The sequence below is a fragment of the Sus scrofa genome, chromosome 15 (genome assembly GCF_054392235.1).
Source record: "Sus scrofa isolate SSC_HxYL_T2T_F1_AM1 chromosome 15, Sscrofa_HxYL_maternal_Yorkshire_Landrace_v2.0, whole genome shotgun sequence".
Lineage (NCBI taxonomy): Eukaryota > Metazoa > Chordata > Mammalia > Artiodactyla > Suidae > Sus > Sus scrofa.
Window position 1 is genome coordinate 58,203,186 of NC_139397.1, and position 23,251 is coordinate 58,226,436.

Consider the following 23,251-nt stretch of genomic DNA (forward strand, 5'->3'; position numbering starts at 1 on the left):
TCTTTTGCTGAATGAACTCAACTGAATTTGCCACACACACACACAAAAAGTTGAGTCAAAAACACTCAAAGTGGACATTGAACATATTAGAATTTTGACAATAGTTTATTATACATTTCTTTCCAAAATGTTCCGAATGTAATTTGGTTTGGGAGTAAATGTCTCTTTTGACTTCAGGCAGTGCCAATATTTACACATGAACCATAAGTTTCATTCTCATGGATATTTTGCAGTATTCTAGAGGATCCTGACAAATAATGGATTTACTCAAGAAAGTAATTGGTTGCATGGGTAGCTAGTTTCTTCCACACTCCGATACTGGAGAATCACTGAGAATGTAGTATTTTATCTAGTTTTGAATCTTTGGCTTCAAAAATCTAATGAAAAGCAGATACACTGTTTTAGAAAAATTATAAAATCAAAGAAAAACAACCTGAAGCTAGTCAGTAGAGCTACCAAAGGTAATGACTAAAGACTGCCATTCCATCACTGCCACTTAGGAAAATCCCTTTTACAAAAATATGAAGAAAAAAAGGAGTGGATGCTTTTTTTAGTCACTTTGATAGTCAAATGACTCTGGACAATTAGAACCATACTTCTACCAGAAGTGAAAACCAAATAGGGATTAATTTAGTCATTAATGTCTTCTGTGATAAACTAATTGCATTTCAGAAGATTTAGCCCTTATTTCAATGTCTTCATATCTTTAGGGGCCCAGATGATTTTCTTTAACTAATATGCTATAAAAACCTGTTATTATCCCATTACTTGATGTGACAAGCATTTAACTTTATGTGATTCTGAAATTTTGACAAATATCATTTAAAATAATATGAATAATTACTGAATTTATAGAATAATTTCCAATCGTTCAAAAAATAAAATGCCTCCATGTTCATTATCTGTTGAAAAATACTGAATTTCCAAACATGTTTCCAAAATATTTGCCTTTTTGTTTTGCATATTTGTATTTCTAATTTTCTTTCATGCTGAGGCATCTGTTCATGATTTCTTGCTTATTTTCAAATTCTTTTTGTGTTAATGTTTGGATTTGATATTCAAATTCTTTATGTGCTGAATGACTTCTGGAAATCTACTTCACAAGACTTTTCAGACTTATACACTTTTAAAAACATCATTGTGGGTCTTTTTTTCACTTCGGAAAATGTTCAAATTTTTACTTATACATGTTTAACAGAGGCGGTGTTGTTCTTTTTGTTTTGCTTTTACATTTGGACCTGCAACTATATTAATGATGGGGTTCATGTTTGCAGTCTTTCGGAAAATTTATTTTTTAAAATACAGCTTTAATCCAGAATACAGAGGGAAAGCTTTAAACAAGCAAAAGGGAGTTTCTGTTTGCTTTAGGGAGGGGTGGTCAGATTTTGAGAGGAACTTCTTCTCCTTTGGAAGAGAGAGGAAGCTGGCTCCCCTGGGGAATGGAACTTCTTGGTCCCTTTTTGGCAACAGAATTGTTACTCATGAAGGTAAAAGGCAAGCTGTGGCTTCGGTTATATGTATTTTCTGTTAATTCACTTAAAAATGCTTCCCTTCCATAGATATTCCTTGTAAACTATGAGTCTACAGGATAATATATGTGCCCATCTTTATCTATGGCTATAGAAAATGACATAGATAAATATCACTTTGTGCTAAAAGTAAGCCCATCGTAATACAGAGGTCAGTCTGAAGTCATACGGTACATAAAACAGACTGGATTTCGAGTCATGACATCTACACAGAATGCAATACTGTTGAATTTTCATATTAAGAGGTTTTGGCTGAAGGAATTCAGACACATACACAGTATGGCCCCAGAAATCTTGCCAAGAAAAGTTGAGTTTAAAACGTAGGGGGAACTGATCCAAGAATAGGCCTCAAACATGCTGCATTCATTACACGCAGCTGTGTACATGAGAAGTGACTTTTTATCCCCACCTACTAAAACCCTATCCAGAGCTGTCAGGGTTTTGTGTGTGTGTGTGTGTGTGTGTGTGTGTTTGCCAACTTGCTGACCTTTCTATTCCGACAAAAGGAAAATGTGATTGACAGATGATGATTCAAAACATTTTGGCAATGAAAAAAATGCATGCTAATGTATTTGCTATAAATACAACCCATCTTTAAAGAGATATTCCTTATAAGCTCAGTTTTGGTGAGTAAATATTAACTCTCCAAAAGTATGGAGAAAACCAACTTGAATTCAGAATGCCAGTGGATACTGTTTTGGGTGCTTTTGGAATGGAAGGATTTAGACCTACCAAGGTTACCTAGGTGATATGGAATTATGATAAAGACACTTGGCAAAGAAAGAGAAAAACAGAAACCCATTTCCATTCTCCTGGAAGAAACAAATGTCAATTATGACATGTGAGCAACTGTTGAGTCATGTTTCAGCGGAGATGGGGGAGCATTAAGATACCCAGAGCTATCTAGTTATAGTTACCTAGTTAGGTCACATGTTCTCTGCTTATCCTTCTCCCACAGCTGCTGACTGATATTCTCCCATTTTCTTCCCAGATCCAGCTTCCCTCAAACAGGATCTGATCAATGAAGTCTAGTCTCCATCCATTATAGAGTGCAACCAGTTGGCCAGAGCCATCATTACAAACCATATACTGGATGCTGGCCCTGGCCAAGAGTTGGTTTTCTTTGGGTCAGTTCTAAATTCTAGCCATCAAAGCGAGCCAGAGTTACAGGATTCAGGCCATGAAACCAAGCAGGGAACCCCAAAAAAGGGGTCTTTGAAAAGCTTTGTGCAACTTGTGCAGTTCGTATATTTTATCTTAAATGTATACGTTAAAATAACACAGATTTTTAAAAATACATGATACATTTTAAAATATTTTACTTTGCTAAATTTTCCTAGAAGAATATTTTAATTTCTCCAGGAAGAAGTAAATAATAGCAAAGAAAACAATGAGTGGAATAACATATTGTTATGTTTCCTGTCTCTGATGGAAACTAATTCTTATGAAGAACATTGGGGCTGATATAAGTGCCTCCCTGTCCCAATAAGCGTAATGGATAACCATTGTTTAGTCTGGGTGCAAATATGTCTGGCACACAGTGTGCAAAGTCCAGTATTTCCCAGTGCTAGGAAATGTGTTCTATCTTTTGACCAACAGATCCTGAGACTACTTCATTCCAAAGACTCTAACTGACTCAATTTTTTTTTTTTTTGATGAAATGTATTTAGGGATGTTGTGACTGCTGCTATTCCAAAAAAAGAAAGATAATCTTTGCATCTTCCAGAATCAAAGGATACATGTCATTTACCGAATGTATTGTATGTTCCCCAATACATATCAGAAATAATGATGCTGCCTCTATCTCTCAATTCTTCTCCAGTTCCATGATTATTTGGCATTGCTGAATATTAAAAATGAATTTTAATTTTTATTTGTGTCCAACAAAATAGTTTTGTTTTAACTTTTAACTCAATGCTTAATTGTACTATATTTGATTATGTAGTTTATTTCCATGCCCATATGTAAACTGCATAAGCAACTTCTATATGTGATATAGATGAGTATGATAAAATAGAAGTGCTTCAATATTTGTTTTTACTTATATTTTTCACACCTATATTTTAAATTTTTTAGAACCAATATTAGTTTTAAATACATAAAGAGGCTCAAAAACTTAAAGTGATTTGCCCAAGATCACAAATCTAGTAAGTGGAAGAGGCAGAATTTGAACTCAGGTCTGACTCCTAAGCCTGCAGTCTTTGCTTTCCATCATGCTCAATACACTGCTTTCATAGACGTGGGTGACACAGCTAGGTTTTTTTGGTCTGAAGAGCAATAGAAGGTGGCAGGGGTGGAGAAAACATTTGATTTATTTCAATTTGCTAGTTAATATGTAGAAGAATGCTCTTAGGCCACTTTTATGCAAAGAGGCAAAAGTGCATGGGAGGCAGTAGGTGGCTCATTTTATAAAGATTTTTGGGTGGGTTGAAGAAAGGCAACAGGTTAAAATTCACAAAAAAGTCCAGGGCGTGATGGAAAAGTACTCAGATGTCCTACGGAGGAGGTTAAATTTAAGACTTGGGTGGGTTGGTTTTTAAAACATAATTTTGGTAGCTTTGGAAAGGGGGTCCTGATAAGGGGAGAAAAGAGGAGAGAGATAATAGGATGCTTTTACAAAAATCCAGGCACAAGATAGATACAGACAGTGGATCTGTGAATGGAAAAGGAAGGGTGAGATTCAAGACCCATTTCAAGAGTTGAAGCAACTGGATAGAGTGGTGGATGATTTTACATTGGAGCTAAAGGAAAGATAAATGAAAGTTCTATTGTAGTCAGCTAGGTGGAGAACTCTAGGAACTGAAGAAGGACAAGAGGCAGGAATGGCTTTGGGGATGAGGGTGACACGGAGCAGATGTGACTTTCAGCCCGTTGCATTCAAACTACCTATGAGAAGCCATAGCAAACTTTGCGGATTATGTTGCAAGACAGTCAGAAATGATGGGCACACATATCAATATATTTTTTTGCAGTAATTTTCTCTAATATGAAAGTTTTTCTGTGGGGTTGTGGTCAGGTTAAACATGGTATGTATTCATTCTTTCATCCAAGCAGTATTAAGCTAATCATGTTTAATAACATGAAGTATTTTAAGGTAGTGCACTCCATGAAATATGTTTTCTTAATATAGTGTGTATGCAGTAATAAGTGGCATTCAGACACGATGGGGCAGGAAAATTTGCAAGACAGGAAGAGGAGACATCTAAGCTGAGACATGGAGGACAAATAGGAACTAGCCAAGGGAGGCTGCCAGTTGATAGAGAAAGAATATCCTTCACAAAGTGCCAGATGCTATAGCTGTAGCAAAAAGTGCAAGGAGAGGCAAGGTCACAGGGGATCTTATCAAGCCTACTTAGGAGTTTGAATGTTATCAGAATGGCAGTGGGGAACCATTCAGAATTTTTCAGTCGGGAAATTGATATGATCATTTGTGTCTTTCTGAAAGATTTTTCTGAATGGAGTGTGAGAACGGTTAGAGGAGGGCAGGAATAGAGGCCAGTATGAGAGTCCATCCAAGTGAAAAATGATGATGGCATCAACAAAGATAGGGACAATAGTGATGAAAACTGTGACTATGGTGGTGGGCCAATGGGTTGATTTGATGTAGGGAGTGGAGAGGACAGTGCCGATAAAAGAGAAAAGAGGAGTTCCCGACGTGGCGCAGTGGTTAACAAATCCGACTAGGAACCATGAGGTTGTGGGTTCGGTCCCTGCCCTTGCTCAGTGGGTTAACAATCTGGTGTTGCCATGAGCTGTGGTGTAGGTTGCAGACGCGGCTCGGATCCCGCGTTGCTGTGGCTCTGGCGTAGGCTGTTGGCTACGGCTCCGATTAGACCCCTAGCCTGGGAATCTCAATATGCCAAAGCGGCCCAAGAAATAGCAAAAAAAAAAAAAAAGAGAGAGAGAGAGAAAAGAATGGCAGCCAGGTTTCTTTCTTGAGCATTCGGATGGACATGGAGGGTTTGTTCATTGGGAACTCAGGAAGATATGGAAATTTGTGGAAGATGAGTATTTTAGCTTTGAACATGTTGCATTTAGGATGCCTGCAGGACATCCTATGGAAAACATTACATGATTGGATATGAGCCTGGCTGGCAATTGGAATCAGGGAATAACATAACTGATGAATTAGGTTTTGAGAGATGTCAATGATTATAGAAGTCAGAGGGAAAGAAGTGGGGAGGAGAGAGAGAGAAAGGACAAGTGGAGGAAGGGAAGGAGAGCAGAAGGGTACCTGGGCAGAGGGGACAAAGTGGCAGAAAAAGGAGAGCAATGTATTTGAGAGAAATCCTTTTATCAAGTGCAAGGTAAGATTAGAATGGTCTTCCTAGATAATAGGTTGACAATGGGGTTTATTCTGTAATCGATAGGGAGCCAATGAGGCTTTGAGCATGGCAGGAGCATTTGCAAATAAGTCATTAGGAAGATCTGACTGGAATATAGATTGGAGCCTGGATGCAGAGACCATGTAGTAGGCTATTGATGTATCTAGGATGGATGTAATGAGATTTAGAAGTTGGATAGGAAATGCAAAGGAAATGTAAAGAAAAACAGGGATGCAAGAAGTATTTGTGAAAACAGAAGTACTCCCCCAAAAGGGAATGTATATATATGCATTACTGGGTCACTTTGCTGTACAGAAGAGGTTGGCACAACATTGTATATTGACTATACTTTAAAAAAAAAAAAAAAGATACAATAAAGTGCTCCCACTACTTCTGACTGAACATGGTAAGGAGAGGGATAGGAGGTGACTATTAGAATAGTGACAACTTTGAGGAAAAAAGAGAAAAATCAGGTTTTGAGAAATGTGTATCTTGTCCTGTATTTAGAACTTTCTGATCATACTTCATAGAATTAAAAAGAGATAAATAGTATAGCAGTCTTCTATTTTTAAACTTGCTTTTTCATCCTGTTTTCCTTGAGCTTATAAAACTCTATCCCAGCGATCAGACGAGATGATATTTTCTTTTGTCATTCACTTTATGGGGGGTGGGGAGGGGGAGACTTATGAATCCATTTGGAAAGAAACTCAAATGAGAGAACTCAGTAATCCTTATCAAGAGTGGCAATCCTTCCTCTTTGCTCGGCTGGACCACTACAGGGATTGGAGGCGGAGGGGGAGCAGGGAGAAGCCACAGCTGCCAAACTTACAGTCCAAGCCCATCATTTCAGCAGAGGTCCATAAAAGGATGGATACAGAAAAGATGTGGGGCATTTCCATGAGAATTGCTAGGACACAAGTTGTTCTTTTGCTGGTGTCTCTGAGGTCTATAAAAATATAATTCTGGATATATGCCAAGAAGAGGCTGATGCAAAGTCAAACACATCAAGAAGCCCAGATGCCAGTTCCACTTAAGACTCTGTCTCTGCTGGGGGTGGGGGGTGGGGCGAGGGGGAATCTGTTCATGGCCTTTGCTGGTGGTCCTCATCAGCTCCACGGTTTTATGAAAGTTATGGTTTTGTTCAGAAGACTCAATTCTCCCTGCCAGACCACCAGTGAAAACAATTTTACTTCAATTGTATTGCTTCAGACAGCCTACAAATACAGTGTTGATTACATGACTTCCTCTATCTTCCGTGTTTACACTACAGGTGAATTTTCTCTTTTGTAGCGACTCGGCTTGCCAGTTGGTTGTTATTACTGTTTGCCGTTTTCAGGAAGAGTCTTCTTGCCAAGGAGAAAAAAAAAAAAAAAGGTTTGAATTCCCATTGAAAAGAAATACAGGGGACCCCGGCCTGGGGACCCGAGTGTTAAGATGCTTTTGAAGATGGAGGAAATTGGAAGCTGCTTTTAACGTGGAGATTAGACATTCTGTCTCCAGCGTGGGAATGGGGCTGACATCAGCCCAACAGGCAACTGCTTGCCTGCCTGTCTTCTTCGGGTCAGAGAAAGACCCAGAAGGAGCAGCTGCCAGCCAGGAAGAATGTGAGAAAATAGGAAATTGATTTGAAATAGGATAGGGAAAAAGGCAAAAGAATGAACTTAAGAATTTTCAAATATTCCCTTTTAGGCATAAGTAGTTGCTGGCTTCGCAGAGGAAGGTGATCTTGACTTACTCTTTCGAGAGTAACAGAGGTAGCAACTTCACAGTCACATGGTATAAGAAAGACTTAAAGTTGGTTTATTTCTTCATAATTGGAGGAACATTGGATATGGGTTTGTATTTTACTCTTTCAAAAGTCTTCTTGATCCTTTAGAAATGAAAAAAGAAGTGGAAAATTATGAACATTCTAATTCTAGGCTCAGGAAAAGTAGATTTTTCTTCCCTGCTAGTTACAATGATAATTTCACATTAACCTGAGGGGGCGGGGCAGTTTGACCATGAAGGTTGCAGGGATTCTAATTTTCTATTGACAGCGGCTGTTTTACTTTGAGAGATGCCTTTTGGCTTCCCTGCTTCAGGGAATATGGGAGGATCCTGTTAACAATATTTAGGATCGCAAATAAATAGCGGAGATGGTTGTCTTCAGGGTCATACTCAGCAGCTGCCCTGTGAGAAGGCAAGGGGGTTCAGTAAGGAGCTTTAAGTTTCCTTTGGATCCTATTGTTTAGTGATGCTACATGATCCTGCAAGGCAGGAAACTAGTGCTATGTGCTAAACTGTATCTACCAAGAGCCTCCTATTTGTAGAGACCACCTTACTTGAAGTTGCTGATAAGATACAGATGCGTTGGAAGAGAGAGACCTTGCAAAAGATGTAAATCTTTGCTAGGGTGAATAAATAGATATGGTTGCCTCCAACAATACAGTAACAAACAATATGATAACAAGCATATGGTAATACAGCTCACACATAAACCTGTTACCTCTCTGGACTTCTAAAAAAAATTGCTAGTGCTGTTCTTAGGAAGTAAAGAACCTCTTAGAGGCTTTGGGATGTGGCCGATATCTTAACACATTGAATGTCATTATATGGAGTAGAATAAAGATGAATGTAGCTGTTTTCTAAATCACATCTGTCTTAAGAAGTCAACATTTGGAAAAGACGGAGTGGGCCCTTTTAACTCATTCTTCAAAATAAACAAACGAAAGCTTAACCTTTATGCTGTTAGTGGATGGACAGGCAAGAAAACAATCAGGGCAATGGAAAACCAGAGTGGAAAAAAGAAAAATATTAAGAAAATGAGAAATGAATTTAAATATTGGGTAACTTAATACTCTTATCCTAGGATATTAAAGTAGCTGGAAGAAATTTCTTCATGGCCATTAAAAGGATTCAGAAGACCTGAAAGACGTCCTTTTTACAGAGGGAAAAATTGATACCCAGATAAATTAGAAATTTGGCCAGGTCAAACAGCCAGTCAGAAGTGCCATATCTGGAACCCAGGCTTCCTGATTCCCAGGGAATTTATGGAGAAGTGGAGAAGTCCCTGAATGGTGGACCATAGATGTGTCTTCACTGGTCTCAATATGCAAACTATTGAAGTTACTTTGTTCCTCTGAGGGTCTTTTCTTTTTCATTGAGCCCATTTTATCATCTGTTTCTGTGGGGTCTGTGCACGTCATCCAAGGTGTGGAAAAAAGATACCTGCTTATCTGAATTATGGCCACAAATTTTCCTGACACTGATTGTGACACTACCTGTTTTTATTCAAATTGCTGGAAATAATCACCAAGCAATAGAATAAGCTTTTTTATGCAGTGAATGCCTTGCTGTAATTTAGGATCTTTCTCACTCCTCATACATTTCTATTAATCACAAGCTAATCTGACTTTTTTTTCCCCTAGTTAAAAAAATTCCTCATTCTAACCATCTTTCTGAAAACCTGCCATAGATTCCTTGAAGGAAAATTTTTCCAACCTCCATTCTAGAATATAGGCAAAAAGGCACAGTTATTCGACCTAGATAGACTTAACCCTGACTCTGAGAGTCTTTTTACTTATTCTGGACGCCTATATCGTCTGAAGGAAAACTATCTCAGACTCTATAGTAAAAGTGACACAGTGATATATTGGCCTAATGAGTAATATGATGAAATTAATTCTAAAATACTCTAACTTGTTCTGCCTTAATCTTTAAAATTCATTTGAAGGATCACACTGTGCAAACCTTTTTTGGAAGATCTTGCAAAAAAGGCCTTTGGCCAAAAATAACATATAGTTCCACCTATTTTCACAGTAGTTTCTATTTCAGAGTCCAGTTGCCACCAAGGATGGTAGGCTCTGAAACACCTACACAGTCTGATGTCAAACTCTTCACTTCTTCACCACTTGCCTTAGTGGTTCAGATCTTTTTTTCTGCCATGGGTGACCTCAGGAGTAAGAGTCACCTTGCTCTGCATCAATTAAATAGATGTCCTTATTTTGCTTTTCAGTTATTCTAGATCTTTGGAAAGACCTAATTCCCTTGTGCCTGTTCTCCTAAAAGAAACAGTCCCTAAAGCTTCCTCTCACCTAAGACTAGATAAACTAGAGTTTTCCTTACCTGACACCCTCTGTTTCTACCTGTCTTTTTACTTTATCTTCTCCCCTCCCCACTTCTAGAGAACTCATTTCTTCTCATATGATACTTAATGTATATCTTTACATGATTTCCCATAAGCTGCTCAAGTTGCCTCTAGCAAGACCCTAAGCACACTCTTTTTTTTTTTTTTTTTTTAACGAACTGAGACAAATCCTGGGTAGAAATTTGCCTAAAAGAATATTTTCCCTACAGAGTATTTTAAATAATGGAGATATGGTTTTCTAAATTAGTTTTAAACTTGTCTTGCCCTGTGAGGTTTAAAAATGGCATCTCATGCTAAAGTACCCAAAGTGTTTCGGGTACATAACAGGCATTGAATAAGTGGGAGTCGACGTTTTTTAAGATGGAAACTGGTTTGTAAACTAGCTTCTCCATTTCCCCTCCATCCTCTTGCATATTTACCCACACTAAATCTGGCATTCACCCTATCACTCTGCTAGAAATTGTTCTTCTTCTTCTTTTTTTTTTTTGTCATCTTTTTTAGGGTCACACCTGTGGCATACAGAAGTTCCCAGGCTAGGGGTCGAATCGGAGCTGTAGCTGCCAACCTACACCACAGCCACAGCAACGTGGGATCCTTAACCCACTAAGCTAGGCAAGGAATTGAACCTGCATCCTCATGGATACTAGTTGGGTTCATTACCCCTTAGCCACAGTGGGAACTCCTGGAAATTGTTCTTCTTTGGGTCACAAGTTGCTTCCTCCTGCCAATTCCAAGAGCTTTACTCCAGTGGTCAAAATTGTTCACCTGTGACACGTTGCTTTGTTAACCATCATCCCCCTCACTCCCTGCCTCTGTTCTTGAAACCTCTCCACTGAGTTTCCTTTGTTATTCTGTACTGCTTTCCCTCCTATCTCCTCTCCTTGGCCTTCTGTGTCTCTTGGTGCTAGGACTTCCTCCCTGTGGCCCCTGTGTGTGTCAGCAGCACCCAAGATTCAGGCTTGGCCTATTGCTTTCTCATTGCCTCTTATCTCATCTATTTTCTCAATACTCATCTACTCTCATAAATATCATCACTACAGAAACAGACTCAGGGACGTAGAGAACAGACTAGTGGTTGCCAAGTGGGAGAGGGGAGGAAGTGGGGTGGACGGGGAGTTTGGGGTTGGTAGATGCAAACTATTGCATTTAGAATGGATAAGGAATGAGGTCCTGCTGTACAGCACAGGGATAGAAAATGATGAAAGATAGTATGAGAAAAAGACTGTATATATATGTATGATTAGGTCACTATGCTCTACAGCAGAAATTGACACAACACTGTAAATTAAGTATACTCTAATAAAAAACAAAATTTTAAAAATATATATCACTGTTCCGAAATGGGGTAGTAAATAGCACATTACAGAACGAACACCCTTCTTTCCATTGCTCAACTCCTTGCTGGCACGCTTCAAGAGAGATAGCCAATGAAAAGCATGCTTCACTCTCTATTTCCTTTCTCTTTGTCTTCTCATAGGACTTTCTTCTCCTCCCTGGCCTAGGTCTCTAAATCTAAAGCCTGGTAGAGGTTGTGGTTCTCGACAACATCCCACCCCCACATTCTACAAAGGAGGTTCAGAGAAGAGCCATTAAGATGATGAAAGAGATGAAAATAAATTAGACCCATGAGGAAATGATAAAATAATGTAAAATAAAATAATAATGGAGATTAGTTAGCATGACCATGTGGATCTGAAGGGAAGATTTAAGGATAATCATCTTTAGGCATATGAGGGGCCCTTATTGGGAAAATAGTGACCAGCTGCTCCTTGGTTCTACTGACACTTGAGCAAGGGCATTTGAGCATACATTGTGGCTTTAAAGATTTAAGCTAGAGATTCACAAAATAGAAATTCTCATGGTAAACAATGTAAAATCTCGTAATGTATTACTTGAAGAGCACATGGCATAGTGGAAAGGCTTTTTTTAAAAAACAAATAGATTCATCTGTGGCTGGGGATCCAGAAAGATAGGAATGAATTAGATCATGTATTATGTTGTTTTATAATCTTGTGATTTTATAATGAAAAAGTACACATTTATATTTTTAAAAAATAGTGACCTCAAACTACCAATGATGCCATTAGGTCACAGTCTCTGTCCTAGAAAAGGCAGTTAGGCTCGGTTAGATTCAGTTGGGGAGTGTGTGTGTGTGTGTGTGTGTGTGTGTGTGTGTGTGTGTGTGTGTTTGGGGTGGGAGAATAACATAACCAAATAATACAAATGATCAATACAAGTGATAGAACCATTTTAATTAACAAGCACTTTCTTCCATGTCGATTGTGTTTCCAATGATCCATTCACCTACCCACCCCCAAACCAGGATATTTTTCCTGTCTCCTGTGTGCAATGCACTCTGCTAAATGCTGGGGAAGCAGCAAATAAATGGTCCCCCCCTTCTTGTGTTGATGGTCTAGGAGTTATAAGAGAGTCCACAGGCAGCAGGATAAGAATATAGAATGATGAATGTTAGGAAAGAATACTTAGAGAGTTCAATGGGAACCCCAAAAGAAGGGCCCTTACAGTCTTCTTGGTGGATCAGGAAAGGCTAAATGGAGGCGCTGACTTCCAAGCCAGCTCATAAAAAAGAATTGGCAAGGCGCAAAGCATAAGTATAAAGTATATGCTTACATCCAAAATGGCATAAAAAAGTTAGTGCAGAGGGGGGTTCCCTGGCGGTTCAGTGGGTTAAGGATCCAACCTTGTCACTGTTGTGGCTCAGATTGCTGCTGTGGTGAGAAGTTGAGCCCTAGCCCAGGAATTTCCATGTGCCATGGGAACAGCCAAAAAAAAAAAAAAAAAAAGGTAAATGCAGAGAGATAATTATGTTCACAAAATAGAGAAAAATCGTTAAAACCTTGTTTCATGGGACTATGTTGTGAAAACAGCAAAAATGAATACATTATTGATTATCAGATTTGTTTATCCACAAAGACATGGTAAATAAACTATTTGTAAAAAATCACCTTAATACCTATGGGTTCTTGGGAAAATTTTTGATATTACAAACTTTAAAGAGTGACTGTCTTCTATCCACCCGTGACATGAGGGATTTGACCTGTTGTCTCTATGGAGAGCTATGCACATGGCAACATCACTCCATCACCAGCCATCAATAAATAAGTAATTCTTAGCATTTGGACAAAGAAAACAAATTATTTGTGGTAATATCTTTAATTTTAAAGATACATGGTCTAGCTTTTTGACATTTAACTGCAAGTGTTTGTTTTTGAGAACTAAGGCAAAAATACACTTTGGGGTTCTATGAGTGGATAGATGGTGGGAGGCAGAGAGTCCAGATGAAAGGAATTAACACAATTCGATCATTTTTATTTATCACATTTACATTTCTTTAGCATGGACTTTCAAAGGACCCCCCCCCCTCCCACTACCAACATATGCTTATTTTCAAAACCTACAAGTTGAACCCCAGTCATTTGCCAAGCATGGACAAACACTGCCATCCATGGGTGGGCCTGGGAATGCATCTTGCTCCTTGTAGACCTTGAGTCCTGCCTGCCAAGGCTGAGTAGCCCTCCTTCTGTCTTGGCCAGGTTGACTCACACATAGAACCTTGGTTCCATGTACTACTCTATCACTGAATCCCATGTAACATTGACTTGGACATTGAGTGGCTTGACTTGAGCCCTCAGCGCTTGCTATGTCCCCAGTTCCTGGCATCAGTACCCCCGGCTAACTCTTGCTGGCCATCTGGATTCTCTTAAAGCCCTGTCTTCCTGCCAGGTCCTGCTGCCCCCAGGAAGGAGAAACCCTTCATCACCCTCTTCCTTCCCTCTTGGATATTTGCCAGTTCAGGGCTGACACTCACTAAGCCTCTTGGATACAGTGTATTATCTTGACTGTCCCCTGCAAGGAGTGCAGACCTCATTACATATTCCCAGGTCCTGCTGCCCCTTCCCCCTTGACTGCCCAGGCTGTGGAGGACCCAGGATGCTCCTAACCAGGCTCACCCCCGAGTTAGGACATCAGAATCAGTTCTTTTGATGCACAATAAACATGACTGGAGATAAAGCAAGAGTCGTAGGTCTTCATCATGGATCAGCTCTCAGGCATTTGTGGTTTTGGTGAAATAACATAACACTTCTAAAAATAAAGACAACTTATCATTTAGAAATGATTTTGGATGTGGGTCATTTCAGACAGTTGTGAAATAAATAGCTATATGGTGGGTGGATTTTTCTGTATGTTAAATGAAAGAATCATCTAGATATTATGCTAGTCTTTTAGATTTACTGTAGACATCTGTGAAAAATTATAACTTGGCCTTTATTATAAGCCTTTCTTTCAAACCTGTATTTCTGTTCCAGTGTAAATGATAACTGAACTTTATTGGGAAAAGGACCCAGAAATATGATTTTAAATACAATTTATTTCAGTTTGTAATAGAGTACACATGGCTATTAGAGATTTTCGTGCTACTGACAAAATAACACTTTGCAAAACAGAGGCTAAAGTCTAAAATTTTATTTAAAGCAAGTACTGGAGTTCCCGTCATGGCACAGCGGAAACAAATCAAACTAGGAAACATGAGGTTGCAGGTTCGATCCCTGGCTTCGCTCAGTGGGTTGAGGATCTGGCGTTGGTGTGGCTGTGGCGTAGGCTGGCAGCTGTAGCTCTGATTGGATCCCTAGCCTGGGAACCTCCATACACTGTGGGTGTGGCCCTCAAAAAACAAAAGGAAAAAAAAAAAAAGCATGTACTAAATTAATTGTAAAATTATTAGGTACCAGTTGATATCAGTACACTGTAATTTTGGAGACATAAACAGTTTCTTTGACATATTTGTTATTTAAGAAAGAAAAAATTATAAATAAGTGTATCATTTTTAACAAAGTCATTTAGACAAACTACATTCTAGAGTGACAGATACATATTGATGTATGCCAACCCCTAAATCAAGTAAGTGTTCAGGAAAGTTTATTAACTATTTCATTTCTAAGATTCCAGCTTGCATAGAATACTCATATGTGTATTACTTATTACTGTAACTCTAAACATAGCTTTAAAACGCAGGAGAAATTAGATGTCATGCCCCTTCTTTCCCCTCCCTTCGAATCCACAATTATCAGTTTTTTTAAATTAAATATCATGTTTTCAAACCTTTGGTATGGCTTACCCTGATATATTTTATTTAGAAAGTGAACTACACTCCTAAGACCAGTTTTTACTATTGAGTCAATACTTAGTATTTAGTGAAATGGTTTCAGTGTCTGGCTCAGGATGTGGGGCTGCCTTTAGTCTCTGGCACTTTGTAACTATGGGGGCCATTATTAACCTCTTTAAGCTCTGGTTTCCTCATCTGTAAAATGGGATAATAATATTATTATCATTTTCTTTGGGGCTTTAGAGAATTAATAAAAATGCTCAATATAGTGAAAGTTATATGAAATGCTCAATGTTAGTTTTTATCATATTCGTATATTTAACATAGCTGAAAGTGTTGGCTTATGATTTTGTATGAGCATCTCTGATGATATGGATTCAGTTCTTAATCATTAGCAAGAAGATAATCATCTCAGTTTTGGTTAAATTCTGCTTTTTCTTCAAGGTTTTTGGCCTAAGCAGAGAGAGGTCAGAAGAATTCTTAATATTAAAGCTAAGTTGGTGCCAATTTGAAGTAACAGCTCACTCGTGGAGTTTTTTTTTTTTTTTTTTAAATACAATTTGCTTTGATTTGATTTGGTTCATGCATTTTTAAAAATCTTCCTTGTGGTGTGCAGTCATTAGGCTTTTATGCCTAAAGAACTGAATTCAGTTATAAGTAAAATTCATTTAACAGCACAAGTATGAGTCCATGTGGTTATTTATTCACAACATAAAATAGCCACATAATTCAACATATTTGATAGTGTCTGCTCATGGAACTGCGGGGAATTCTGCAGATCTCTGACAAGAAATGCTTAAGTTATAGAAGGCAGTATCCATAATGCTAATTATTCCTGACAGCATCAATATGGCAAACTATGGTAGATGAAAATGGAAGTTTAATGTGTGCCTTATTATATGTCTCTACAGGACTCTTCAGTGGACTCCTATATTTAAAAGATAGTGATTTAAGGCATGGATGGGTGTGGTCACAAAACCTTGTATCTTTTCTTAGGAAGATGTACTCAGAAGCAAGCCTTCTCTTTTCAGCAATACAAACTGTTTAAAACCACTGTTTCAAACCCCATCTCTCCCTCTCCCTCTCCAGGGGCTGCCGCTGCCACTCGGCTGTGTTCAAAGTCAGCCCTTGATCATCCTCAAAGGATAATGTCTTTGTCCAATTTGAAAATAATTAGTTTTGTATTCAGAAAAGGTAGACCTAGGTATACATGTAGAATATTCCAATGTAGTCCAGTATAAAAATTTACCTAACCTGTATCTGATATTTATAGATGGGCATGGCTTAATTAGCATTTTAAATTGGAATTTTAATAAATGCTATCCATCAGTGACCAATTTACATAGCATTTATCTGGAGAAATGAGCATGCCGAATATCAGTCTTCTTGAGATTCATCTTGACCCAAACGGTGATTTAAGACGTTAAAACCTTTCATTCTTCAATTAGAGTCTTCATCTTCCTGTTTCCTAATGTTCAAGTCCAAATCCAGATCTGCTAACCTGGGTCATCGAAAAGCCAGGGGTACATATGTGAAGCACACACAAACCCCTGGGTCCCCACAAATTCTCAAGGTGCAACCTATTTAATTCTTCTAAGATTTCAATTGCATACACTTTTTTTCGTTTCCAGGCCTAAATTGTTACACAATGTTTATTTGCAATTACCTCAGGCACCCCCCCTTCCCCCACCCGGAAGAGTCACACACATTAAGTGATTTGTGAAAGCATCCTTTTCAAAATATTATGACTTAGGAAGATATTCGCTTAAGAACTTAGAAGTCTTTCAGTGCCCCACAAAATATCTATTGTTCTATTTTTTGACCCAATTTTATAAAGAGAATTTCAAAACCTTGAAGTAGCTTCGAAATCTAGACTGTGTCAAAGGAATGTTTAAATCATTTCTCTGATATCTTAATGATGTCCTAATTAAGGAGTGAATATATTGATCATACAGGGAAGAATAGGCATGACATTTGTGATAATCATGTAAGAGAATGTTTGGGAGTGGTAATTTTAGAAGAGCCATTGTTATTGAAAGACAAGAACCCTAAGGTGCAAGAGACTTTGCTTAAACACTGAGCAACATGACATTTTTCCATGAATGACAGCGGATGTGTTAGATGGTAACGAAAATTGGAAAGGAAACGTATCCACCAAGAGGTAGGTGAGCCTGTAGTCTCATGGCTGTAGCATTACATGGAAAAAGTGACAAAAGTCAAGGAAAAGATAATCTAAAGAGGAAAAAGAAATCACTGTTGTTGAATCATGGAAATGAGAGAATATATTTTTTCTTGGATCTTATTCATAATGAAGGGAACTGATCCTTTCTTAAGTATTCATTTTTGGTTTACTATTTTTAGATGATAGTTAAAATGTGGCAGGACATCTAATGATGTGGGAATATGCTGATTGATACTAGGCTAGCATTGTAATATAAAGTGCTGCTTGTTTTCTTTGTTTATTCATAAAAATACTTGCGAGGTTTGGAGGGAATTTGAAGAAATGGGTGAGTCTAAAAAGTCATGAACTGCCCGTCATTTCATTCTTAGTTTAATGGAGGAAGAAGCAGAAGGGGATGGAATGTTCTAGAAAAAAGAGAAATTAAAGGAAGGAGTGACTTTGGCCTGGAGGCAATGCAAAAATAATGATAAAAGTGGATCTAGAGGGAGAAAAAGGCAATTTTTAAAAAGAAAAACGTAAGACCTTGCGATATCGAAGTGTCTTGCATTTAAAAGTAAAGCTAGTTAGAATGCCACATTAGGTATTCCAGATCAGGGCTGTCCAGCCCTGGCTTGGCATGTAGAGTTCGCTTAGGCCACGGGACCACGTGCCTCCAGCTTCAGGGGACCCCCCCCTTTCTTTCTTTACCCCGGGTGCGGAACCTCGGTGAGCACGAGGGGGGCGCGAGGCAGCCCCGCCACCGGCCGGTGGGCCCCTAAGCTGACTTCGGTAGCCAAGCCTCAGCAGCCCAGGCCGAGGGGCGACCCTGGCTGAGCCCGTCCCCGCTGCGGTTCCCAAGCGAGACACACACACGCGCGCACACACACGCACACGCATGCACACGTCGCGCGCGCCCGCCGGCGCCGGACTTCAGGCCCCATCGGCGACCCCTCCCGCTTCGCGGACCCCCGTCTGCCCAGCGCAGCGCGTCCCGCCAGCTCCAGGACTTAGTTTCGTTGCGACGAGGGGAGCGTGCGGCCACCACCGGCATTCGGATGAAGTCCACACCGCAACTGCGTGAGGCTAGAAGGGTAGCAGATCAGGGGTCGGGATTCACTCACGTGCTGGGAAAGAGGTTCTTTTGTGAGCCCCGCAAAGTCGTGCTTCTGGAGAAAACCTATTTGGAAAAACCTACAGCAATCTGAAAAACCCCAGGAGGGAATATTGATGTCTGATGGTGAGCGTGTGCGTGTGTCTCCCTCCGATCAGGGTCTTTAGAGCATGCCTGGAACCAGTTTGGGGGGCAGTTTTCACACTCTTGGTGTGGGGCATGGCTGGGGGGATGTCCGGGCGCGCGTGCTTGTGTGTGTGTGTGCGCGTGTGTGCGCGCGAGTGGAAGAGGGTCAGGGGGCGGCGGCCGGGAGCCCGGGCGGCGGGGCGCGGGGCCGGCGGGGCGGCGGCGGCGGCCCAGCCCGGCGCGAAGGGGTTAAGCGCCGCCGCCGCCCCCTCGGCGGCCGGGTGTAAACAGAGGAGCCTCAGCCTATCATGTCTGGCTGCCGCTCGCAGCCGGAGCCCCGAGCCCGGCGCTGTAACATGATACGCTCCAGACCGAGGCAACTTGGCAGCGCCGGGCTCCGCTCCGCACGGCCACAGCGAGGGCGCGCCGCGGCAAGGTGGGTGAGCAGCGGCGGCAGTGGCTCCGAGGCCTGGGCGGCTCCTCGCGCGGTTCTTCGCGCGGCTCTGTTGCTGCTTCGCGCTCGGGGACCGCGGCAGCGGCGGCCAGGCTCTCCTCCCCGGTGGCGTCGGGAAGGGAGGCGGCGGCTCCGCGCGGGTTCGAGTCGGGGCCGAGGCAGTATTAGCATCTGAAATGAGGTGGCATTTTAACCCTTAAAGGGCCACTTTTGAGGATTTAGAGGAGGTGGAGGCTGAACTTTCTCGAGGACTCGCAGCGTTGCAGGTAGCTGCGGGGAGAATGGAGTCTTTTGTTCCCGGTATTTTTAATGAGGGGGTATTTGATGAGTAGTGTCCAGTCCTAAACCGGAGGAAAAGCTGGTTTTTTCCTGCATAATGTGACTTTTGCGGTGTGTCCTGTTGGCTTCGTGGGGAGCACATCTTAGCTAGAGCGATTCTGGATCCTTTATGTCTGAGAGGTTTCAAAATCTGCACGGAGCTGAAATTCATCAGCCCTTCGTTCGGTTTCATGAACTAAAAATCTATCATGCCAATGGCTTAATAGGGGGAAAGGCACAAAATAATCTGGCTGATGATTAAAAGAGCAGTTTATTTCCTGCGAAATACCTAGCGTGTGATTTTTGCCAGAAGGTTTTGAAAAGCAGAGTCTAAAAGAAACCCAACTTTACCGTTGTGCTTCGATGCAGGTTACTCCCGTGGAAGAAGTAGTTGGGAGTGATTTGGGAAAACTTGCGCACCGTCTATTAAAGTGAAAACCACTTTGCCGTTTATGCGTGTATTTTAATAAAGGAGAACAAAGATCGCTGGCAGCTCTCAGGAGGAGAAATCACATTTTCTGACTCTCCCTATGTTACCGTCTCTATCTCTGGAATATCTGCTAAATGCTCTATGCCGAATAGGTGTGCCCGTGTCACAGAGTCAGTCTGTCTTCTGGAAGCCTAATGTAATCAAATTCAGTGCCTTAAGATGGTGTAGTTTCAGATTTGATCCCCTTCCACTGAAGTGGAAATATTTTCAGTAATTGAAAGCAGATTCACGTCTGGAGTTGTACAAGCCAGGGTTTTCATTTTTAAAATAAACCTTTTGTTCTCCGGTTTTCAGTGTTTCTGAGAGCCATCCAGAGACCTCTGCGTGCTAATTGCTAAAGTAACCCTTAAGAAAGGATTGAAAATATCCAGAGAAGGCATTTTAGAAATACAGCTAACTTACTAAGCCTCCCTCCCTGGAGGAGAATATTTTAATGCAGCCTATACTGTCTGTGTGCCATGCACGTTGTTCTTTCCCCGGCTTCCCAGGCATTAAAATGCAACTGTACTGTTCAAAACCCTCAAACCTCAAGTGGAGTCCATCTGTTTCAAGAGGTTAAAAAACTTGAATTTTTGGTGTTATGCCGTTTTATGCTGTGATTTACACAGTTCAGTGATAAATTCAAAATCAACTATGTAGCATGTTTCATTTAAACAAATGCTGATTCTACCTTAACGGTCAGAAACTTAGAAAACATGATGGCAGATTGTTTACCTGGTTTCTTTCTCAAAAAGCTTTTAAAAATTGGCCATTAAGGACTGAAATTAGGATACATTCTAGACAAGGAGAGAATCACTTGATTTCTTATTAGCTGTGAAGATTGAGAAGGATGATGGTATTAAGATTTGTGGCCCCTTCCTTCTTCGGGACAAGAAATCCTACAATGAGTTGTGTAATTGTGGGGGAAAAGTTAGAAAAGTTGAACTTTTAACAATGATAATTGAGACCAGGAAAAAAAAAAAAAGAAAGCAGTATTCCAAATGTTTTTAATGATTACTTTCTTAAAGCTGTTCTGCTGATTATGAATAAGATTTGAATGGAGGGCGTATTTACAGAGTATAACATGGCAGTTTGAGTTCTTAAAAACTCATTATTTTACCTGGTTTCCTTGTCTTTTTGGTAGTCAGTCCTCTGAGAACAGTAAAATAAATATGAAGGGAATAACTCAGTCACGATTTAAATAATGTTCTTGTGAACGTGTCTCATGTAAAAAAAAAAATCCTCTTATGAAATCAATATTTAAAAGGTTCAGCAAATCTTTACCAAATAAAATCTTAGGACATTTCAGCTGTATCATATTACGTTTCTTAGATATCCATGGCCTAGTGTGTGGCATAGTAGAATTTAATTTTCCTCAAAGATTTAGAAAGAGAAAAGCGACTTCCTATGGACTCTTAGAGATGTCTGAACCCTAATCTCCAGTGTAAGATCTCTGTCTAAATGTTTAAACTCACCCTTTCTTTGACTTCTGTTTACTGCTAGTTTTTATGTCTATTTTTTTTTTTTTTACTTGGTGGTGGGGGGGTGTGTGTGCATAGGATCGTCTGTCATCTGAGATAACATATTCAATTTATCACGGGACTCCTTTCTTTCATAATGTAGGGAAGTGGCAAAGGAGGCACTGTCTAAATGCAGTGATCTTGATAATTAATGTCGTAAAATAGATTAAAATGCTGTATTCCAGGTATTCATTTCCTTAAAAGGGCCACCAGAACAGCGTTGCTAAGCACCCGTCACTACTGCAAGTAACAGAAAATGACCCAAATTAAAGAACCTGTTCTAAGCTGTATTCTTGCATTTTCTAAAGTGCATTTCAAAAGGTTTAACAAGACTCATTCAATTAGTAGAGAAAAAAGATCTATTTTCAGCTCTGATCAGCAATTAAGAGATTGGGCTTTGGAACATCAGTCTCTTTATGTTTATAATTTATTTTGTTTTCGAGACTTTAAACCATTGTGAACAAAGATTTTTAACAAACCACCTTTCTGACAGTCTAGAATGTATAAATGGTGAATATAGGGCAGTATATTTGTCTTAAATATCTGTATAGTTGAGTAATTTTTATTAACTTTTCCTTCATTTTAAAAAAACTTTAAATTTTACACCAATATGGTATATCACTGCCTGACTTTGGATTTCTTACTCTTTGCAAATGTATAGATGCATACACACCTGCATACATGTGTCGTTTAAATGTGGTTATAATTATTCTACCTTATCCCAGATAGGAGTGCCTTAGCACCACACATTTTAAGAAATAGGATATTTTTCCTTAAGGATGCTTGGATGTTGTGAATTTGGTGCCGCCAAGGAGATAGAGTGATAGGTCATAGGGAGAAAGTAGATAAGTAAATGAGGGGCAATAGGATTTGGGCTTTTTTTTTTTTTTTTTTAATATAAAGTTAACTATACCCTTCTGGGTTATACCAGAGCTTCTACATAGGGTGAAAAACCCAAGCCACAACTCTGGGCATAGTTTAATGAGTTAGATCTTCCAGTGACCTGGCTCTCAGCTAATCCAGCAACAGCTATACTACAAATTATGGTAAAGGATGGACTGATGAGGGCTGTTAGAGGAATAGGCAAGAGGAGTGAGTGGGTTCCCAAAAGTTTAGGTTAGGATTATTATAAAGATGTTTGCTATGTCATGTTGATCTGGACAAATCTAAAGCATATAAACCTAGACATTAAATTATCAGTCTTAAGTGATTGTATAGGAAATGAGTCTATATCCTCAAACATTGACTATTTTAAAGCCAAAAATCACACTTAATTCTTTCTTCTAAAAGAGATATTTTATAATAGAAATCATTATATTCAGTTTTATCAGACTGTTTGGCATTACAGATTTCTGTAGTAATAGATAATATAAAATAAATGAGATTTGTGTGACTTGTAGTTTTATTTAAAATGAAAAGTTACTTATTGTAACTTTTGTAACTTATGTCTAAAACCCTGCCACTTGAAGTCTCCATTTAGGTATTTGGAATGTGTCGCTTTTTTTTTGACAGATCAAAAATTTGTTTTCCCATAGAGAATAATATCTTGATGTGTAGAAATTATTTGATTATATATATGTTGAGCAGACTTGAAATGGCATATATTTTAATATTTAAGAAACCAGTTGTTTTAAAGTTGGTCTTTATATGTTGATTTTAGTTGCAAGCCTAGCTGTTTAGTTACAAACCCTATCTATCTCTTTCAAGTTTTAAAATACCTTCTCATACTTTTTTTGCTACAATAGGATAAAATCAGCTACCTCTTTGGAATCCCAGAAATAATTTATTCCATAGATAGTTACTGATGGTAAATTCATTTCACAAGGGAAGACCAATAATTGAAAAGTGCACTCAGATATTTGGGGGCACATCACGACTAAATAATAGTTAGATTTGGGAAACCACATACTCTAGTATTTAAAAGATGTTTCTCTCTTAAGTGTTGTTATTCCCCTCTCATAAAATTAAATACTGTTTCACATCAGAG

General features: G+C 39.4%; 1 protein-coding gene across 50 annotated transcripts in view; it reads left to right on the plus strand.

Moving 5' to 3' along the window:
• Positions 1 to 23,251, plus strand: part of TENM3 (teneurin transmembrane protein 3) — a 2,581,468-nt gene that overhangs the window by 2,229,163 nt on the left and 329,054 nt on the right. For 8 of the 50 annotated variants that reach the window (XM_021076373.2, XM_085000927.1, XM_085000928.1 and 5 more), the window contains exon 1: positions 18,222 to 18,503. The exons of 30 other annotated variants lie outside the window; for them this stretch is intronic. In XM_021076373.2, coding sequence (XP_020932032.2) covers positions 18,494 to 18,503 — 10 coding nt within the window. In that variant the 5' untranslated portion in view covers positions 18,222 to 18,493. Of the gene's footprint in view, positions 1 to 18,221; positions 18,504 to 18,859; positions 19,224 to 23,251 lie in introns of those variants that run through there. 12 more of the 50 variants (XM_085000935.1, XM_085000936.1, XM_085000937.1 and 9 more) reach the window with 2 other exon arrangements.